Raw genomic sequence first — 19,777 nt, forward strand, 5'->3', positions numbered from 1 at the left:
TGTCAGCCTTGTAACAGAAGAAAGGCACCCCCCCACCCCCCATGCAGAGAGATGATCCGCACACCACATGTTGCTCTTAAACCCCTTTTAAACTGGGGCCCGCCTGTGCATTAGCGGTGAAGCGCCGCTCGTTAGGGTTAAGAGAGACACTAGCTTGGCTCTTTCAACCCTAAAGAAGGGGTTAAAAACGCCTGTGTTGCGTCGCTTCTGAACCGCTTTTCAGGCACTGCCCATTCATTGCAATGGGCAGGGGCATTTTGGGAGTGCAGCAAACCGCCCCAAAGATGCTGCTTACAAGACTTTTTCCAACGTCTTGCAAGCGCACCACCCCAGTGTGAAAGCACTCTGGCTTTCACACTCGGGCAGCATGGGAGGCAGTTTTCAGGCGATTTACAGGTGCTATGTCTTGAATTTTTTCCTTTTTATTCAAAAACCAGTGTAAAAAGATCAGTTGATGATTTTCAGCTCATGAGGCCTTAGTCATAGGTTATGACTAAGGCCTCATAGGCTGAAACTTGTCAAGTGATCTTATCTGCGAATAAAAATTACGTTTTTTTTTCTTAAGAGCAACAACTGGTGTGCAGAGCATCTCTCTGCATTATTTACTCAGCCAAACGACTGGATCGAGAACCCAGGAGCTCATCAGTATGTTATATGGGTAGTAGCACTGATTCTTCTGTTTGCAAAGGCACCCCCAACCCTACAGCAAACCATTGCCATAAACCATCCACGGGAACTTTTTAAACTAGTCTCTAAGGCTATGAACCCCTCCTGTTTGGAGCCCCCTGCAAGTGAGACACAAGAATTCTGCAACGAACTATCAGACTTTTTTATCGACAAAATTGAAAAGATTCGGGCAACAGTTCAACAGAAAAAAAACATAAACCCCACTCAGATACAGCAAGAAGAAGAAATCAACAAAACTTCGATGAATTTCGAGCTGATCCCAATTACCATCGACACCACAAAAAACATCATCAGAAGCCTCCGAGACAACACATCCCCAAACGACATCATCCCGACAAAACTCTTGAAAGAATGCACGGACATCTTGGCACCCACCATAACGCACATCATAAACCAATCATTCAGGGAAGGGATGGTTCCGGACAACCTCAAACAAGGCATAATAAAACCTCTCTTAAAGAAGCCCAACCTCGATCCGAAAGACCCTAACCAGCGCAGACCGGTAACAAGCCTGAACACGATCTCCAAGATCATGGAGAAAGCAGTAGTGCAACAGCTCCAGCCCCACCTGGACGACCACAAACTCCTAGATCCTCTACAATCAGGTTTTCGCCCAGGCCACGGCACAGAAACGGCTCTTCTCAAGATATGGGATGACGCCCTTGAAGCAGCAGATGACGGAGAATCCTGTCTCCTAGTGCTGCTGGATCTTAGTGCAGCCTTCGACACAGTAGATCACAACATATTGCTCACGCGACTCAAAGAAGTAGCAGGAGTCTCTGACGCAGCCCTACCGTGGTTCGCATCTTTCCTGGAAAATCGTACTCAGACCGTGAAACTTGGAGATTTCACATCAGAAACACGGACCATCACATGCGGAGTCCCGCAAGGATCACCCCTCTCACCTCTACTCTTCAACATCTACATCCGCCCGCTCCTCAAAATCATCAGCAAACAGGACCTGCGTTACCACTCCTATGCGGACGACACGCAGCTTTACCTTCGAATCACCAACAAAAAAGACCAATTTCTTGAACTTGGAAAGTGCCTCACACTGATCGACAATTGGATGACCGAAAGCTCCCTCAAACTTAACGGATCGAAAACAGAACTACTTATCCTTCACGCAAATAGGAAATCCATTTCTAGGACCACATGGACACCGCCCACCATCCTCGGACAAACCATCGCACCAAGCAAAAAAATCAAAAGTCTCGGAGTCATCTTCGACTCAGACATGACAATGGATGCACAAATAGGATCAGTCGTCAGCAGCTCTCATCATCTGCTCCGCATGCTACGTAGACTCATCCCCTTTATCCCGAAAGAAGACACGGCAGTAGTTGTCGGAACAATCATCAACTCACGACTCGACTACGCAAACTCCCTCTACTTAGGGCTACCAAAATACCAGATGGCGCGTCTACAAGTCGTCCAGAACACGGCAGCCAGACTGGTAACAGGTAAAAAGCCGTGGGAATCAGTCGCCCCAGTCTTGAGGTCCCTCCACTGGCTGTCCGTACAGGACCGGGTGACATTCAAGACGCTCTGCCTCACCCACAAATGTTCACAGGGAAAAGCTCCTCAATACTTATGCGAGAAAATAAAACCGTACGTCACCAAGCGCATGCTTCGGTCAACCAACCAAAACCTTCTCCAAATTCCTAAATCCCGCTACAAATCGAAAGGAGAACGAAGATTCTCGGTCCAAGGACCACGGCTCTGGAATGCTCTACCCACGACCATCCGCTTGGAAGAAAACCATCGGGCATTCAGGAAAAAGCTAAAGACCCACCTCTTCTGAAAGATCTGTACTACTCTGGATGACAAGCGCCTTGAGGCGATTAAGTTCGCATTTGCTGCGCTATACAAGTTACTCACTCACTCACTCATTGCAGCCAGGGTAGCGGCCCTTATTGAGGGCTGATTGAGAGCAATGTGACTTCCTGGTCCATCTTGTCCTTGTCTGCATATATTGGCTGGTTGTCAAAACTACTAAAGTTCTTATAGACATACAACATGAAGATATTTATATGAAAACTGAAGTTGATAAACCCTCTTTTAAAGGATGGGAGCTCCCTGTCATGCTACAGCTCTGTCTTCATTGCTTTTTGAACTGCTGACCCTAATAAGGAAAAGGAAGGTTATGCGGATACTTTTCTGATACTCACAGCATGATTGTTTTGGGTCGGTGACTCAAAAGTACCAAAAACTAGAGCAGCCAAGCATTTTCTTGAGAAGGCCAACAACGCTAGCCCCTATACTTCTTAAAATGTCACTTTAAGATTGAATTACCAGTTTGAGGGGCAGTATCAATAACCCTTATCATGCATGCTCCACTGGTTTCAACCCAACAAAGTGGCAAACATTAATTATGGTAACACCTGACTCAATTGTCAACCACATAGATATTCTCTTTTATAGGTCTACTCTTGTCTTATATATTTTGTATTTTCTATGTTTTTTTGAAAATATTGTGCATCCTGCTTCCTTTGCACAAAAAGGCAGCTGCCCTTTTCACATCTTTGGTCTAAATACGTTACAGGGTCTGAAATTGGCTTGGGTTCTACAAGGGAAGTAGTCATTTTAATGGCCAATCTGACCCTGAAGTATGGCTATAATGTAATGCAAGACGATTACCAGTATACTGTAGTGGCCCTGAGCTACTGTGTTTCCCCGAAAATAAGCCCGGGTCTTATATTAATTATGCCAACAAAAGACACAGTAGGGCTTATTTTCGGGGTAGGTCTTACTATGTAATTTGATGTCTTCTCTCCCCCTCTCCCTCCCTGCCTGTCAGGAATCCCCAATGTGAACGGAGTTAAAATGCTTGTAAAATCCTATAATCCACTCTATTACAGTATTATATAATGTACAATGTGTGTGTTTCTGTAATATAATTGTGCCAAATACCTTTGGTATAGAGCTGATCTGTGCTTCTGTTACCCGCCGGAGCTCTCTTCCCCCGCAATTATATTACAGAACCACACACATTGTACATTATATACTACTGTAATAGTCGATTATAGGATTTTACAAGCATTTTTAACTAGGGCTTATTTTCAGGGTAGGTCTTATTTTTGGGGAAACAGGGTAGCGTGAAGAACTGACTCAATTTATTAACCAACTAAATTTTTTTATTTCAGAATAATAAAAGAAAACATCAAATTTGCCACCATGAGTGACAAGGATGGAGACCATTCCTTTTTAGGGTGGACAAAACATGAGGCCCAAAAAAAGTAAACAAATTAGATCATGTCATTTTTTTTTTGAATAGCATTCTTTTACTTCGAATAACTAAAGATAGACATTGATTAAAACCATGAACATGAATCATTTTCTCATTTAGGTCTACAGAGCAGTTTAAATTTATAAACATATGAAAAGACAATTAAATAGTAAGAGTGTTGTTAACTATGCATGGCGTTATTTAATGACTCTCGCCTATCGATGAGTGTTTGGGACCTAAAGGAGTAATATAATTAAAAATATAACAAAAAGCGGAAACAATGTAAAAGTTCTTGACAGCAACCAGTGAAATACGACTTTCCTCCAATATGTTTTCCATTACTTTCACTTCCCAACGACTAAACCACCCTGCTCCATTCACATAAAATATGAAGTTAATTTCAGCATTTATCACCTTAATTAGCTTTACTAAGTGCATCATCATAAATTACAACACACAAATTCTTCCAGGGGAACACAACAACAATAATTATCTTGCTGAAGACAAACTACCAAAAAGATGCAGCTTTCAAAGCGTCCCAAAGGCAGAGAGTGTTAGTGCCTTGTAGCGCACATCCAAACTGTTAGTCAACACACAGGAGGTAAATTTACAAAGACGTGCAGCGAGCGGCAATGCAGAATTGGGTGGGTCTGGATAAAACGAGGGCTTCCATTTTATTTTCCTGAACTCCTTACATTAGTGGTAAGGCAGGTTGAATTACTTTAAGCGTTTGTTACCCAAGCATTTCATATTCCTAATATGTGCCTGATGTAACATGTACTTGTATGAAAACGCCTCCTGCTCTCTTTGTATTGCTTCCTTGGTGTGAAATCCCTGGTGTTCCCGTCTGCTTTCCTATTAAAAAAAACTGACCACACTAAGCAGGAGAACACAGCATGGTCAGTTCTCTAGCTTTGCTAGGAACTCTGTGTGCTCTCCTCCAATGATCAGACTAGCCCTGACACACGCCGCCTGCACAGCCATTCTCTGTGAAGCTCAGTGTCCTGTGGTTTCTTCTGCCCCAGTTCTTATGCAGCTGAGAACAGAGGGAATGTGATCAATTATAAGAAAGGGGAAAAAAGGTATTTATAACGTTTTTTATATCCATACACAGATGTTTGCCTTTCATTTCTATTTTAAACCGAATAGGTTGTTTTACAAGGTGATCATTTATAATTACTTTAAATGCCATAAGTAAAATATTTGTGTTCTCCACCCAAAGCAATGCCTATTAGAAGGGCTCCATGAAACGACATTAGAGAGAAAGTAGTAGGAGTGAGATTCCTCTGTTTGGTTTTCTAATGGTTAAAGTGGGAAGCCAGGGTAAAAACTATAGCAATTGTATCTTGTTCCAGGAGGCCATAATTTATATTCAAGGATAAGTCCACCTTAACACTAAAATCTCTACATCTGCAGACATCAATGATCTAACACTAACCTATCTAACCCTGTAAAGAAGAAATCAGTATACATACCTTTTTTGAAGCCGATCTGACCCGAACCCACGCTGAGCTGTCAGCTGCGACTTCGCTATGGAGGGGGATGCAGAGGACGCAGTCGACAACGGAGGCCCCATAGTAAGTCTATGGGTGACTTCACTTCCCATCTGATGTCAGCTGTGTCCTCTGCAGGGCTTCCACCACTGGAGACCGGACCGGCTTTAAAAAAAAAGGTATGTATACTGATTTCTTCTTTACAGGCTAGATAGGTTAGTGTTAGATCATGGATATCTGTGGTTTTAGAGATTTTAGTGATAGGGTGGACTTTAAATACTAGTTGGGGACTCCACATCAATTGAGAAATTAATTCATCAATTATGGGTGAGGTGATCTTTCTAAAAGAGAACCCTCTACATTGTCCATGCAGGGCAATAAGCAATAGGTTAATTTAAGTGCCACCTTTTCCTAACTGCACACGCCTTTTCTTTAAGCTGACCATACAAATTACAATCTAACTGTACGCTCTCATTTAGATCTACCAACAAGTATGTAAAGAAAGGGCCTGCATAATTCAATACAAATTAATTGGATGATTTAGATCTGGTATTGTTTTTGCAATTTTAAAGTTGATTGTACAGAGACTATATGGTCAGATTTTAGGTGATGGGTTTCAGATTGAATGATGGGTTTCAGACTGAACGAGATACAGACAGCATTATAAACCTGTTAAAAAATATTCGCCAGCATACCACGGATCGCAGACAGCATCCAAAAATGTATTACAAATAAGGCATTACAAAAAAGTGCAACGTTTCGAAGCCACGCAGGACCTCTTCGTCAGGCAAGTAATGCATTATAAACCTGCCTCTGAATATAATACACCTGACTAACGTTAAGATGTTGCCAACGTTCAGTTAAATTTACTGCACTGGGTACATAATGCCACATCTTGAATTTTAGGTGCAGTGATTCTGGCTGGACATCCATTGATAAATAAATCACAGTGAGATCTGCACTTGATAGCCCTTGAATAACTCTGCATTGTCTTTGTAAATTCCCCCACGGGATGCAGACTGGCCATTTACCGTGCTTTCACATAAAGCAATTAATAAGACACAGAGAAGGTTAACACCGGGAACTGGTAAGGTTAGTTATAAGGCAGGGCAGTTTCCAGAAAGTGACTTGTTATTGGGAGCAGAGGCTGTGGCAACAGGCTGCCACAGGTCAAAGAAGACCACTTACTGATGTTGCCACAGACTGCCAGGCAGTATTCCTCGGAATCAAAGTTGTTGCGGTTGCCGCCACAGCCTCCATATATGAACGGTACGCATTTCCTCTCCGTGACATCATAGTACCATCGGGTGATCATTGCTCGGCAAGGGCCAGTCTCAGCTTCCTCAGAACACACCTCTATTTCCAAAATGCGGAGGAACCCAATTTAGTTTGAGAGCAGCATGGCATACAAACACAACTAAAACAATTTTCAGGTCAGGTTCACTGAAAACCGATCTCTCAAATCGTGTGGATGTTGAAACATCCATTGATTTATTCTAGCTCTTGGGACTCCAGGAGATATAATACATTTTTTCTGGTGTTCCCAGCTATGCCCTTTATCACACTGGAGGCCCACTCCTCTTATGGCATTTAAACAAAGCAGGTAAAACAAAATCCAGTGGGAAAAGGCCAAGTCTAAGGCATGTTTGTTGGTTAAGGCAGACAAATTCTGGTGTACAGATCTCGCCAGCGGGGAAACTGATAAATAAAACTGTGTGGGGATTAAACTGGTTGGCATCTATCAAAAAGAAAAATGCCAATTTTGGGTGAACCATGCCTTTAAGGAAGAATTAATTGAATGGTTGTGATTTGCTATGATACCCGGAGCTGGGATGAATTTAAGCACACTGTGGTGCATAAAAAATAGTTCTCAGCTTTCATGACGCATGCACAGCTGCACTACGGCACTGCCAATTAACGCCATATTTCCAACCCGCAAAGACAATTTGCTTTATAGGGAGAAAATGGCATTAGATTATTACAATTCACTAGAAAGAACCATTTACATTTGCAATTATCAAAACAAACTGCTTGCTATAAAACCACTTTCAACACTCCGATAGTCTGAACAAAACAACAGTTGTGCATGATACTTCTCATGTGTAAGAGCTCCCTGTAAATACACCACCTAACCGCCAAGATTAAATCCTCTTTTGTCTAGTGATTTGCCCAATCTGACTATTGGATGGCTGGACTAACCAGCAGCCAGATACTTCCTGGCAGTCTAGAAAAGTCCCTGGAATCTCCAATCTATTTTGGGACTCAAGAGGTAATCGCCACCGGTACAGCAAGATGCTGGGAAATAACAATAGAAGGGAATTTTGACAGTTATATAGCTATTCACATCAGGCAATACAAGCCCTTTAAAGTGAATCTAGACTCAGGCAGTCCTAAGCTTCAAACAGTGCAATAAATATCAGCTGTGATTGATACAGGACTTACAATGGACAACCCCTGGCCCCCTGAGGACACCATCAGTGTTCCTATAAACAGAGGCAGGAGTGAGCAAAAATGAAATGATGCAGTCCTGACAATCACGTTGGGTGCCTAGGCAGTGTTCACATATGTTAAAGTGCTCTTTTGTATCTAATTGGGAATTATCTGCTAATGGAAAAAAAATTCAGATTGCTTTAAATTGTGCCAACAAATTCCTAAATCCTAAATCGGAAAGCAGAATAGAGCAAATATTTTTAGCAAATTGGAACCACCACTGTACCACCTGAAATTACGTTAGCCTAATACTGTATGTAGCAAGGCAGTGCTACCAGGCTATAATGCATGGGTCAAATTCTAAAAATGTTTCTTTAAACATTTTTGTGTGTTTTGTAATCCGATGGTGCCACCACTGATTTAGAAATTCGACCACCAAACCTTCAATTTCACCTCATTTTGCTACAAAAAAAAAAAAATTGTGTCTGGGAACCTTCTTTTGTTTCCAGGTCACTCCAGCGCCTGTGCATTTCTTCTTTTTGATTATATTTCTTGAATGATTCCTCCATCATTAAAAATAGATTTGTTAATTTTTCAAAAATGTTCTACATGCCCGAGCACTCAAATTCGATGGCCACATAAAAAATCGGCCATTGCTCTGGCCCACTAATTGTGTGAAATATAAGATAAGATATGATTTTCCAAAAAAAAATTATTTCAGAATTCGACCCATGTATGGCCGGCTTAACTCTCCTAATTTCACCTACAACTTCATTTTTGTGTTTGGGTGAAGTCAGCTAAGAAATGGAAATTAATGTGAAAAAGAGCAAAACAACCCTCTGTGCAAAATAATATATATACACACCGACATACACAGTGAGGGAAAAAAGTATTTGATCCCCTGCTAATTTTTTATGTTTGCGCACTGACAAAATGATAATCAGTCTATAATTTTAATGGAAGGTTTATTTTAACAGTGAGATACAGAATAACAAAAAAAATATCCAGAAAAACGCATTTAAAAAAGTTATAAATTGATTTGCATTTTAATGAGTGAAATATGTATTTGATTCCCCATCAATCAGCAAGATTTCTGTCTCCTAGTTGTCTTCTATACAGGTGACAAGCTGAGATTAGGAGCACTCTCTTAAAGGGAGTGCTCCTAATCTCAGCTTGTTACCTGTATAAAAAAAAACACCCGTCCACAGAAGCAATCAATCAGATCTCTCCACCATGGCCAAAACTAAAGAGCTGTCCGAGGACGTCAGGCACAAAATTGTAGACCTACACAAGGGTTACAAGACCATCGCAGACAGAAAAAACACAAAATAACTGTCAATCTCCATTGGTCTGGGGCTCCATGCCAGATCTCACCTCATGGAGTTTCAATGATCAAGAGAATGGTGAGGAATTAACCCCCGAACTACATGTGAGAATCTTGTCAATGATCTCAAGGCAGCTGGGACCATAGTCACCAAGAAAACAATCGGTAACATGCTACGCCATGAAGGACTGAAATTCTGCAGCGCCAGCAAGGTCTCTCTGTTCAAGAAAGCACATGTACAGGCCTGTCTGAAGTTTGTTAATGAACATCTGAAAGATTCGGAGGAGAACTGGGTGAAAGTGTTGTGGTCAGATGAGACCAAAATTGAGCTCTTTGGTATCAACTCAACTCGCTGTCAAACATGGAGGTGGAAAACAATATGCTTCCGGGGTGTTTTTCTGCCTAGGGGCAGAAAAACGTCACTGCATCAAAGGTAAGATGGACGGGGCCATGTTCTGTCAAATCGTGGGCGAGAACCTCCCTCCCTCAGCCAGGGCATTAAAAATGGGTCATGGATGGGTATTCCAGCATGACAATGACCCAAAACACATGACCAAGGTAACAAAGATGTGGCTCAAAAAGAAGCACATTATGGTTCTGGAGTGGCCTAGCCAGTCTCCAGACCTTAATCCCAAAAATAATATGGAGGGAGCTGAAGGTTTGAGTTACCAAATGTCAGCCTTGAAACCTTAATGACTTGGAGAGAATCTGCAAAGAGAAGTGGGCCAAAATCTGTCCTGAGATGTGTGCAAACCTGGTGGCCAACTACAAGAAACGTCCAACCTCTGCGATTGCCAACAAGGGTTTCTCCACTAAGTACCAAGTCATGTTTTGCGAAGGGGTCAAATACTTACTTCACTCATTAACACGCAAATCAATTAACTTTTTTTGAAATGTGTTTTTCTGGATTTTTTTTGTGGTTATTCTGTCTCCCACTGTTAAAATAAACCTAACATTAAAATGATAGACTGATCATTTGTCAGTGGGCAAATCTACAAATTAAGCAGGGGATCAAATACTTTTTCCCCTCACTGTGTACATGACTATTAAGGAAAAATACCACGTGGTAAACATTTAATGATAAGTAGGTGTTTTCTAAGGTAAGGCAGCCATTACTTGCCATGGTGCTTGTAAATAAGAGGAGAGTTGGTGTAAAGGTCCCATGCGGTCTCCCAACACCGATATTAAGACACTTACACCAAAGCAAATATGTAAGTCACATCCCCACTCTCAGATTTCCCAGTAGAGTGGAGAAAACATAGGGAAGAACTCTAACTCCAGTGTTCTACTTGAATTAAAACACAGTCTTAGCAGCATCAAGGAGGGAAACTGAATGGGATCTTCACCACCCTTGAAACTTTCAGTTATTTAAATTATAAGACTATACTATTAATACAGACTGTTTAGGATGGCTGGTAAAATGATGTTCAGAATTATATGAACAAATACATTATATAATTACCTCTTACAACTTCTTCCACTGATTCTGTAGTGGTGGTAGTGGTTGTGGCAATGCTTGTGGTCCTCTCTGTAGCTTCTTCAAATGTTTCCTCAGGCGCCTCCACATATTCACCATCATCTTCATCGTCGTCAACCTCTTCCTCCTCCACTTCCACTACATCCTCTTCCTCCTCTTGACGAGCTTGTGCATTCTTGTCATCACTGCAATACAGTCAACATTTTGTCAGTGTACAGAAACAAACTCCTGGATATACAAATGAGCATGTAAAAATAAGGAAAACACAGGTAAAAACATTTAGGGTTTCATTTTGTAATAAATGATCAAAAGGTAATATAGCAAAGCATACAGGACATATGAAATGGCCACGGTCCAGTGATATCTCAGTTTTCTTAAAGTGTAACTTTACTGATTTTGGGGAAAAAAAATTCCCGTGTGACCATTATACATGGCAAGAACCTTAATGGGGTTATAAAGGTTTATTTTTTATTTTAAATAACAAACATGTTATACTTACCTCCACTGTGCAGCTCGTTTTGCAGAGTGGCCCCGATCCTCGTCTTCTGGGGTCCCTCGGCGGCTGTCTCGGCTTCTCCCTGCAAGAGCTAACCCCCCTCTGGGAAACTGCCAGAAAAAAAAAAAAGAAAACCAGCTCTCTTTTTTCCCGGCGGTTTTTAACCCGGCAGTTTTCCTATGGGAAACACTGCGATGGAGCATACACACGGCCGGGATTCCCGACCAAGGCTCTCATGGCAGTTTTCCTGTCGGGAAACCCGTGTGTAGGGGGAAAAAGTTACTGAGCAGGTTTCTCGGTTTCCCCTCGGGATTCCCAGCAGACTTTTTACCGTTGGGTATCCCGTACGTGTCTACCAGGCTTGAGACCAGAAAGTTATTTCAAGGGTCCTCGGCATTGAAAAGGTTGAGAAAGGCCGATTAATATCCTGATGTAGTGAAGGGGGTGGAAAAATGGTTATTCGACAGCCGGATTGTGCATGAATGAATAGCTGTCTAGAGTAAGTATAACAATGATAAGCAAGGACAACATAACCCAACTGACAGATCCTTTCCCCAAACAAGCTCAGTCAAACGTCATTGGAAAAGACCTACAAGTACATATGAACATTCCCTATCCCAACCACAAATGAATGAATGTTGTCTTTTTTCTGTAGGCACCATTCTATATTTCTTAAAGCGGGGGGTCACCCATCAATTTAACAGTTTGAAAAAGCAGTTACATTCCTGGCATGCCGGGAATGCTAACTGTCACATTGGTTGTGCTCTCAACCAAACTGTCAAACCATCCAATGGCTGGTGTCATAACTGATCACATGTGCAGCATCATGGCAGTTGAAGATTAAACAGAGGCCAAGACGCGCCTTAGCCGCCGTCAATCAACTCCTCTTCGCTTAGAAACGCCCATTCCCCGCAGGATTCCCCGCTCGAAGACGGAAAACAAGGGCTCATATAACTATAAGTAAAAAAAAAAACAGCATACTGCAGATGTTAGCAGTATGCTACAGCTAATGTCAAAAAGTGGATTTTTGGGTGAACCTCCGCTTTAAGATATACCACTTACAGCAGGGTCCAGAGAACAAAGTGTTAAAGAAAAGTTAAGCAACTGAAATCTGCCCGCTAACAACAGCTTAAGAATTTGAATATTTAAGTCTAGTGAAGCCCAGGAGCTTCAGCATCTCTTGGGAAATTGCTAAAAAAAAAAAACTTGTGCATTAATCCCACCATTCCACACCAAGGATAATGGAAACATAATTTTTGAAAGGTGTTAAAAGAAATCAAGTAATCAATTATTTTTGAGAGCTTTTTTTCCTTTCCTCTTGGTCAGGATTCATTAAAGAGCCGTAACGAAGTGCAACACTTGTTCCCAGCGGGACTCTGATATAATAACCCAAGCAGCCTCCAGGGTCACTTTTCATATCTTTGATGTCTTAAACTCCAGTCTTTTACCTGACAAAGTTGAGAAAACCATTTAAATGCTTAATCCTTAAATATTTCCTACGTCTAAAAGCTTCAGCTTTTAGCGTGGCAAATTGTTTTATGATCCGAATATGAAGTGGGCAAAGTGTACCAGGAATATCTGCAGTTCTCTCACACAAAAGTATAGGGGAAACACAGGCTATTGCACACAGTTATGTTTTGTGAGGACCTGTCATAAGTCACAAATCAATAAAGCACAGGTCATATAAAACTCATGGTCACATGAAGTGTTTAAAACAATACTTACCTTGAATAATATTCACATCCATGTGCCGTTACAGCAGTGTCAATTTCTTATACTTGCTTATCAGAGCTCCCCAGTGTTTGGAGTGCTGGGGCTCTGTCATACGCAAACAGAGACTACCTTGTGTGGTCCTTGTCACCCAGGGTTGCCAACTTTCAGTAAATTTATAAACAGTTTGTAAAATCCATAATTGTTGCATTTGTCCATGAATGTCAGTCACAGACACACAGCCTATATGTCCACAATGGACATTCAAGGACAGATGCAAAAAGTACGGATTTTACAAAATGTTCGTAAATTTCCTGAACGTTGGCAACCCTGTTGGCACCTACCCGCCCACTCCTGTGCCGCTTTATTAGTAAGTTACTTAAATGGGTGTCCTTATGAGCCAAAAGGTATGGGAGTTGCGATCGGTAGGTCAGAGCAAGCCTCCAATGGCGGTGGTTGCTACTTGCATAGGAGAGTGACTCATGTACCTGGGTGGTTTTGAACCTGGATCCTTCTGGTTTTGGTCCTTCAGCTCTTTTCACTCTGCCACAGGAAGATCTGAGTCTTTGCAGCATAAACTCTGCTTAGTGCTTCTGCCCCTTGGACTCTCTAGCTCCACCGGTCTTCCAGCTACAGTCAATCTGCAATCAGCTCAATGTTTAAATAGCAGGACTTGCTGTGCTCTGGGTCCGTTTGTGTGGATCTGTTCCCTAGGTGTTGGCCTTCCTGTGTGAACTGCCGGTTTTGGACTTCTGCCTGAATTCTTGACTACACCTTCACCTGATGATTCTGCATTCCTCTGCCAGACTGTGTATGACTGGACTTGTCTATTCTTCCAGATCCTGATTTTGTGCTTTTCTGAAAAATCTTTTGCTGACCTTGCCCACTTATGCCTCAACCCTCAGCCTAACCTCCACTTCGGACTCTACTTTTCAACAGGTACCTTACAGTGACCCCAGAAAACTGTGTGTGTCCAAAATGCAAATACTTGAAAAATTAAGCTGGACATGCCAGTTATTAATCATCAGTGGGGCTCTAAATACGTATATGTGTTGGGATAAAAGTTCCGCTCGTCTGCCAGATTTAGACACAGTCGTGCCTGAGGTTCCAGCTAAGGCAGCCTAGATCACATTATTTCTGTGTACCATTTCGTAGGAGACTGCAGGATCTGTTTTTAACCCTGGTTCACACTTCCCCGACTTGTCATGCAACTTGAGAGTTCAAACTCACATGACAAGTTGTGACCCATTGACTTCTGTTAAAGAAGTTGTATGCAAGCCGCGATTAAGTCGCGCCAACATGTTGGATTCAAAGTCGTGGCAGTGTGAACTGGGGCCCTAGCCATACAGACCCTGTCTGGTAGACTTGCAGATGTGCCTCTTCCCACACAGCAGCATCATTCATTCACGTCAATCTTTATACCACAGCAGAGGGACGTCTTCCAGCCTCGTAATTAAAGGCCCTTACCATGGAACAGACCTGTGGCTGGTGGAATAGTTTGCAGGAGCCAGAGCACTGCACCCACAATGCAATTTTTTACAGGCTCAAATCCAAAAAATAATAAAGGCACAGCTTGTATTAATCAATATGGGTGCATTTACCATTTTTTTTGCAAAAGGTGGAAAAGTTGGCCTTTCAAAGCTATGTCAGTGGTGGGGGCCCCAAGTAGAAGTGAAACAGCCTCATTCAAAAAAAAAAAAAAAAAAAAGACTTTTTGATTTTTAAACTCTAGAAGATATATTTATTCAGAATAGCATGCACACAAGAATTAACTACTTCATCTGAAATAAGAAAACATTTGAATTGTTTCTTTCCTTTCGTGAGCCCTTGAGAAATGACTATAGGATCCAACTCCAATCCCACATTGGCTCATCTTTCATTCTCCTTTGAAAAGAATGACAAATGATTTAAAACCAGAAATGAACTATTAAACAGAAAGAGAATGCATTACTTATTGAGTGTGCCTTTGTTTCCCCAGCCTGGAAATGTCTATCGGACGCATTAATCTCTGAAAGAAGTTTGCTCTTTCGCATTTCAATGTTTTCCAGAGTCTATATCTTCAATTAAGATGTACAAAGCGTTCTACTTATGAATGAAACACACTATTCTCATCTCCAGTGTTATTTAGCTCTATTAAAAAAAGAATAGAGTCAAAAACAATCTTCACCTACTTATAAATGATTAGTTTATACTTGACTAGAGAACAAGTTGGCTGCGATAATAAACGAATGACGTAACAGTACAGAACTCAGCATTCCCAAATCCACACTGTCACTACGAGGCAGCACAGAGGTACCCTACATGCAGGCCCGGATTTCCCACAAGGCCACTGAGGCCAGGCCTTGGGGCGGCAGGGCTCCAAGGGGCGGCAGTGGCATGGAGTCCCCCGACGCCCGGAACATAAGGGCGGTAAGTTATGGGGGAATCCGCTCGCTCGTTAACAAGTGATTGCGACAATGTCGCCAAAATCACTTGTAAAATATGTGCTCCCGTCCGTCCTCCCCTCCCTACATACCTCTCTCTGCTGGCTCTGTCTTCGGGACTCTGTCCTCCCCCCGGCCACCGAGTCTGTTACCTGTCACCTGTTACCTGCCCCTGCTGCCGATGTACACAGTGAGAGGGGACAGCTGTGCTCTTCCCATCTCAGCTGTGACAGGAGTTCTAGCACAGTGTTAGGACTCCTGTTTTGGAGGTGACCGGGTCAATAAAGAGAACATGTCACCTCCAATTGCTATCACACAAGAAATTGTTTTCTCCTGTGTGATAGCAAAAAAATGTAAAAATAATAAGAAATAATAATAAAATAAAAAAGTAAAGAAGAAGAAAAATAATAAGAAAATGATACAAAAATTAAAAAAAGTAAGCGACAAGCTACAAATAAATAAAAATAAAAAAAGTGATAAAAAAGTAAAAAAACTAACAAAACATATTTGAACTAACCATGCCGCACATTCTCCGTTAATTTGGGGGGGGGGGGGGGGGGGGGGGGTCGGTTGCCGGGGAGGGGGTGCATTGTGGAACCTGGCCTTGGGGCGGCAGGGAGAGCAAATCCGGCCCTGCCTACATGGGTATCAAGAACTGTCAAATATGGTTTATGGATGCAGTTGGCCAATTTAATTGATCCAATAAGATCAGGGAACAACTAGAGGAATGGTTCTTTAGACTAAATTAAGTCTTCGATCATCCATCATCTGACTAGGACAGTGGCGTTGTCCACCAATACTGTCAACTTTTTTTGTCTACTTTCCCTAGTTCCCACCTCAAGAAAACAGGATGAGAAATGGTTCATTGACATTGTTATTTAGGCCTCATGCACATTGGAGGTCAAAAAAGCTGTTGCTTTAGGCGTTTGAGCTTTTTTTTTTCCCTCTGCCTGTAAACTACCCTCCATGTTAGCCTATGTGTCCATGCACACTATATGCGTTTTCAGGAATTTAGTGGCAGGGGAGTTTATAGGCAGAAAAAAAAGCACCATCACTTTTGCGTTTTGAGCATAAAAAAACCTGAAAAGGGCATTCAAGTTGCATTTCCGCACTATTTTAATGGCCAATAGAATGCATTAATTCCACATGCCGCAACGCACATAAACGCGAGGGACAGTGCATGAATTTGTTTTACAGCATTTTTGATGCTGCATATTCCAAAAAAAATTAAAAACACCTTAAAGGGGTGGTTCCCCCTAAAACAAAATTCTAACAATACATTCGGATGTCTGCTTACACTGCGGGTAGGCTGGCTTTTTTTTTTTTTTTTAGTACATACCTCGATATCGCCGTTTCCTCGCTTGGCGGTGGGCATTCCTAGTTGATTGACGTTCCTCAGACGGGCGCTTACTGCGCGTCACGACTTTCCGAAAGAAGCCGAACGTCGCTGCGCAGGCGCCGTATAGAGCCTAGAGACTCTATACGGCGCCTGCGCAATGACGTTCGGCTTCTGTTGGAAAGTCGTGACGCGCAGTATGCGCCCGTCTGAGGAACGTCAATCAACTAGGAACGCCCACCGCCAAGCGAGGAAACGGCGATATCGAGGTATGTACTAAAAAAAAAAAAAAAAAAGCCAGCCTACCCGCAGTGTAAGCAGACATCCGAATGTATTGTTAGAATTTTGTTTTAGGGGGAACCACCCCTTTAAGCTTACAGTTTGCATGAGGTCTTATGATTGATCAACGTTTGGTAAGGTTTGAATGCCTGATCAACATTGAAGAATAGTGTATATATATATATATATATATATATATATATATATATATATATATATATATATAGTTATTTATAGATACCTTTCAGGTTATAATAAATAAAGGGGTCCTAACTAAAAGCACCAACACTTCATACACTCACATTTTATGTACAGAAACATAAAATTACAATATTCTGTCTAAAATATAAAAGAAAAATCCTGACTAGGGTAAAACAGACATCACCTACAACTCATCCTTAAAGGGGTTGTAAAGGTTAGTTTTTTATTTTCTAAATAGGTTCCTATAAGCTTGTGCATTGTTGGTTCACTAACCTTTTCCTTCAATTTCCCTTCTAAATGTTTTCCATGGGGGCACCCGAGCCGATCACAGCTCCGAGTGTGTTAATTGACAGCCGCATAAGCCAATGGTGCCGCTGTTGTGTCAAAGCTACGTAGTGTGTGTACTGCCTTTGTCCTCTGCAGTGTGCACCTAAAGCTACATGGTGTGTACTGCCTTTGTCCTCTGCAGTTTGCACCTAAAGCTACGTAGTGTGTACTGCTTTAGGTGTAATGTTCCAGCCGATCACAGCTCCTAGTGTCCATTCAGACACGGCTGACTGACTTTAATTGACAGCCGCATAAGCCAATGGTGCCGCTGTTGTGTCTCACCCAATCAGGAGTGTCCCGCACAGTTTAGACATTCGTGAACATCACTGGAGAGAGGGTGCTCATGTAAGAACTTAGAGGGTTGCGGGGGAGGCTGCTGAATGAATGAATGACTTGTATATCGCTGCACATGCGAACTGAATCGCCTCTGGGCGCTTTTCCAGCCAGTGTCTGCTTGGCTGGTGCGGTCATTTTACCCCGTAGGATCTCGACACGCTAGAATCTGCTACACACAGAAGTTAATTTGCATAGAATACATTAGGATAAAAACCTTCTGCCTTTACAACTCCTTTAAAGAGGAAGTAAAACCTAATGGGTTTTACTTCCTTCCTTTGCCCCTGCAAAGTAAAATCTTAATAAGCTAGTATGCATCGCATACTAGCACATTATGTGACGCTTGCCTGCAAACGAAGCCCGCGCCGTCCCTGCTGCAGGCCGCATCCATGTTCCTCCCTGTTCCTCCCATACCCGTGGACACTGGCTCTGTGACTGGCAGGACCTGCGTGGCGTTAGTCATCGAGTAAAAGAAGCAGCCGGCCGGCAACTGTGTATTTATTTTGAAGCCTTCACAGTAAGTATAGTCAGCAGCAGACTAGTTTCGGCGATAAGCCTTGCTCACAGCTAGGGATGAGCTTCGTGTTCGAGTCGAACTCACGTTTGACTCGAACATCGTACGTTCGACGAAATACGAACGTTACGGGCCGTTGGCACCAAATTCGAGTGGTGCGTCACGGCCCATGATTCACTGTGGCATCGCAGTGCATTGCTGGCTGATGATTGGCCAAGCATGCACTATGACCCGCATGCCTGGCCAATCACAGCGCGCAAAAAACCGAGAACCATTATTGGTCAAAGCCAGGGTTGCTTTGGCCAATTATGGCTCAGGGGGTTTAGTACACGCCCCACACTATAAAAGGCCGCCTAAAGCTACACAGTGTACCTTTCTGTTAAAAAAAAAGCTACATAGTGTGTGTACTGCCTTTGTCCTCTGCAGTTTGCACCTAAAGCTACTTGGTGTGTACTGCCCGTGTCCTCTGAAGTTTGCACCTAAAGCTACTTGGTGTGTACTGCTTTAGGTGTAATGTTTCATACGTTTTTAGGATGGAACGTGTAACATGCTCCCAATGCTGCAGCAGACCCCCCCCCCCCCCCCCCCCGTGACAGTAGTACGAGGAGAAGTTCCCTACACTAGCTGTCACTTTTTTAAATCAGTGCGACCGCGTGGGGTTCTACCCACACAGCCGCCTCATTCATTTTAGTTCATTGATTCTGCCTGTCGGACTGTATCTGCTTGCCCGTACGTGATGTACGGCACACAGATACACTGACAGATCTACTGATCACTGGTGCAATGCTTTGCAGACTCCAAAAGAAAAAATAATAAATGCACATGGTTTTACCTGCAATAAAAATTTAATTTTTTTCCCCTAAAAAATGAATTTATCTTTTTAATTACTTTTTTCACCTTTAATTGGTGTCATGGTACACTATGGAACCATCTTATTGAGATCACACGGTGAAGTACAGGTAAAATATTTCGAGGCTAGGAGGCAAGGATACGTCCAGGGCAACAAATCTTACAAAGGGATAAATGGTATACAACAAATCTGTTCCCAGCTTTACGTTATACAGCTCCAGAGTTTTCTTTTTTGGGTAGGTCACAATTAACGTCCAAGCAGGATCACCTGAAATCTGCTGTAGAAACCTGAACGTGCCGTTCCTATTGCCGTTCCTATTCTGAGAGAAGGACACCATCTTCAGATGTCTCCAACACTACGTAACAAAAGCTGATTATTAGCGGTGTTCAACTCTGAGCAGATTACACTATTTCCCAGATTAGGCCCATTGTTCCTGCACATAGCTAGTTCATCACAAACCGCTACAGTTTTATACCCCAATGCCATACGGTGTTGCAGACGCAGCATTCTGGCAATTGCCTTTCTAAGCGATAAGCTGCTTCATCACTTCCTTTATTCTTCCCCTTTACCATTAGCTGGCTGGCTCTCTGCAATGCTCACAGATCTGTCTCATCCGGACTGTCTGTGTGTTTATAGCCGCTTAGCTGGTAAGAGAAAGCAATTATCTC

The 19,777-nt window shown here is 42.4% G+C and overlaps 1 protein-coding gene across 4 annotated transcripts in view; it reads right to left on the bottom strand.

The window, feature by feature from the left end:
- Window positions 1-19,777, bottom strand: part of LOC120927870 (amyloid beta precursor protein) — a 344,594-nt gene that overhangs the window by 81,135 nt on the left and 243,682 nt on the right. For 2 of the 4 annotated variants that reach the window (XM_040338835.1, XM_040338833.1), the window contains exons 6-7: window positions 10,626-10,825; window positions 6,598-6,765 (exon numbers count right to left, since the gene is read on the bottom strand). In XM_040338835.1, coding sequence (XP_040194769.1) covers window positions 6,598-6,765; window positions 10,626-10,825 — 368 coding nt within the window. The remainder of the gene's footprint in view (window positions 1-6,597; window positions 6,766-10,625; window positions 10,826-19,777) is intronic. The other 2 variants (XM_040338837.1, XM_040338836.1) reach the window with 1 other exon arrangement.

Source organism: Rana temporaria, chromosome 2, assembly GCF_905171775.1.
Source record: "Rana temporaria chromosome 2, aRanTem1.1, whole genome shotgun sequence".
In the NCBI taxonomy this organism is placed as follows: domain Eukaryota; kingdom Metazoa; phylum Chordata; class Amphibia; order Anura; family Ranidae; genus Rana; species Rana temporaria.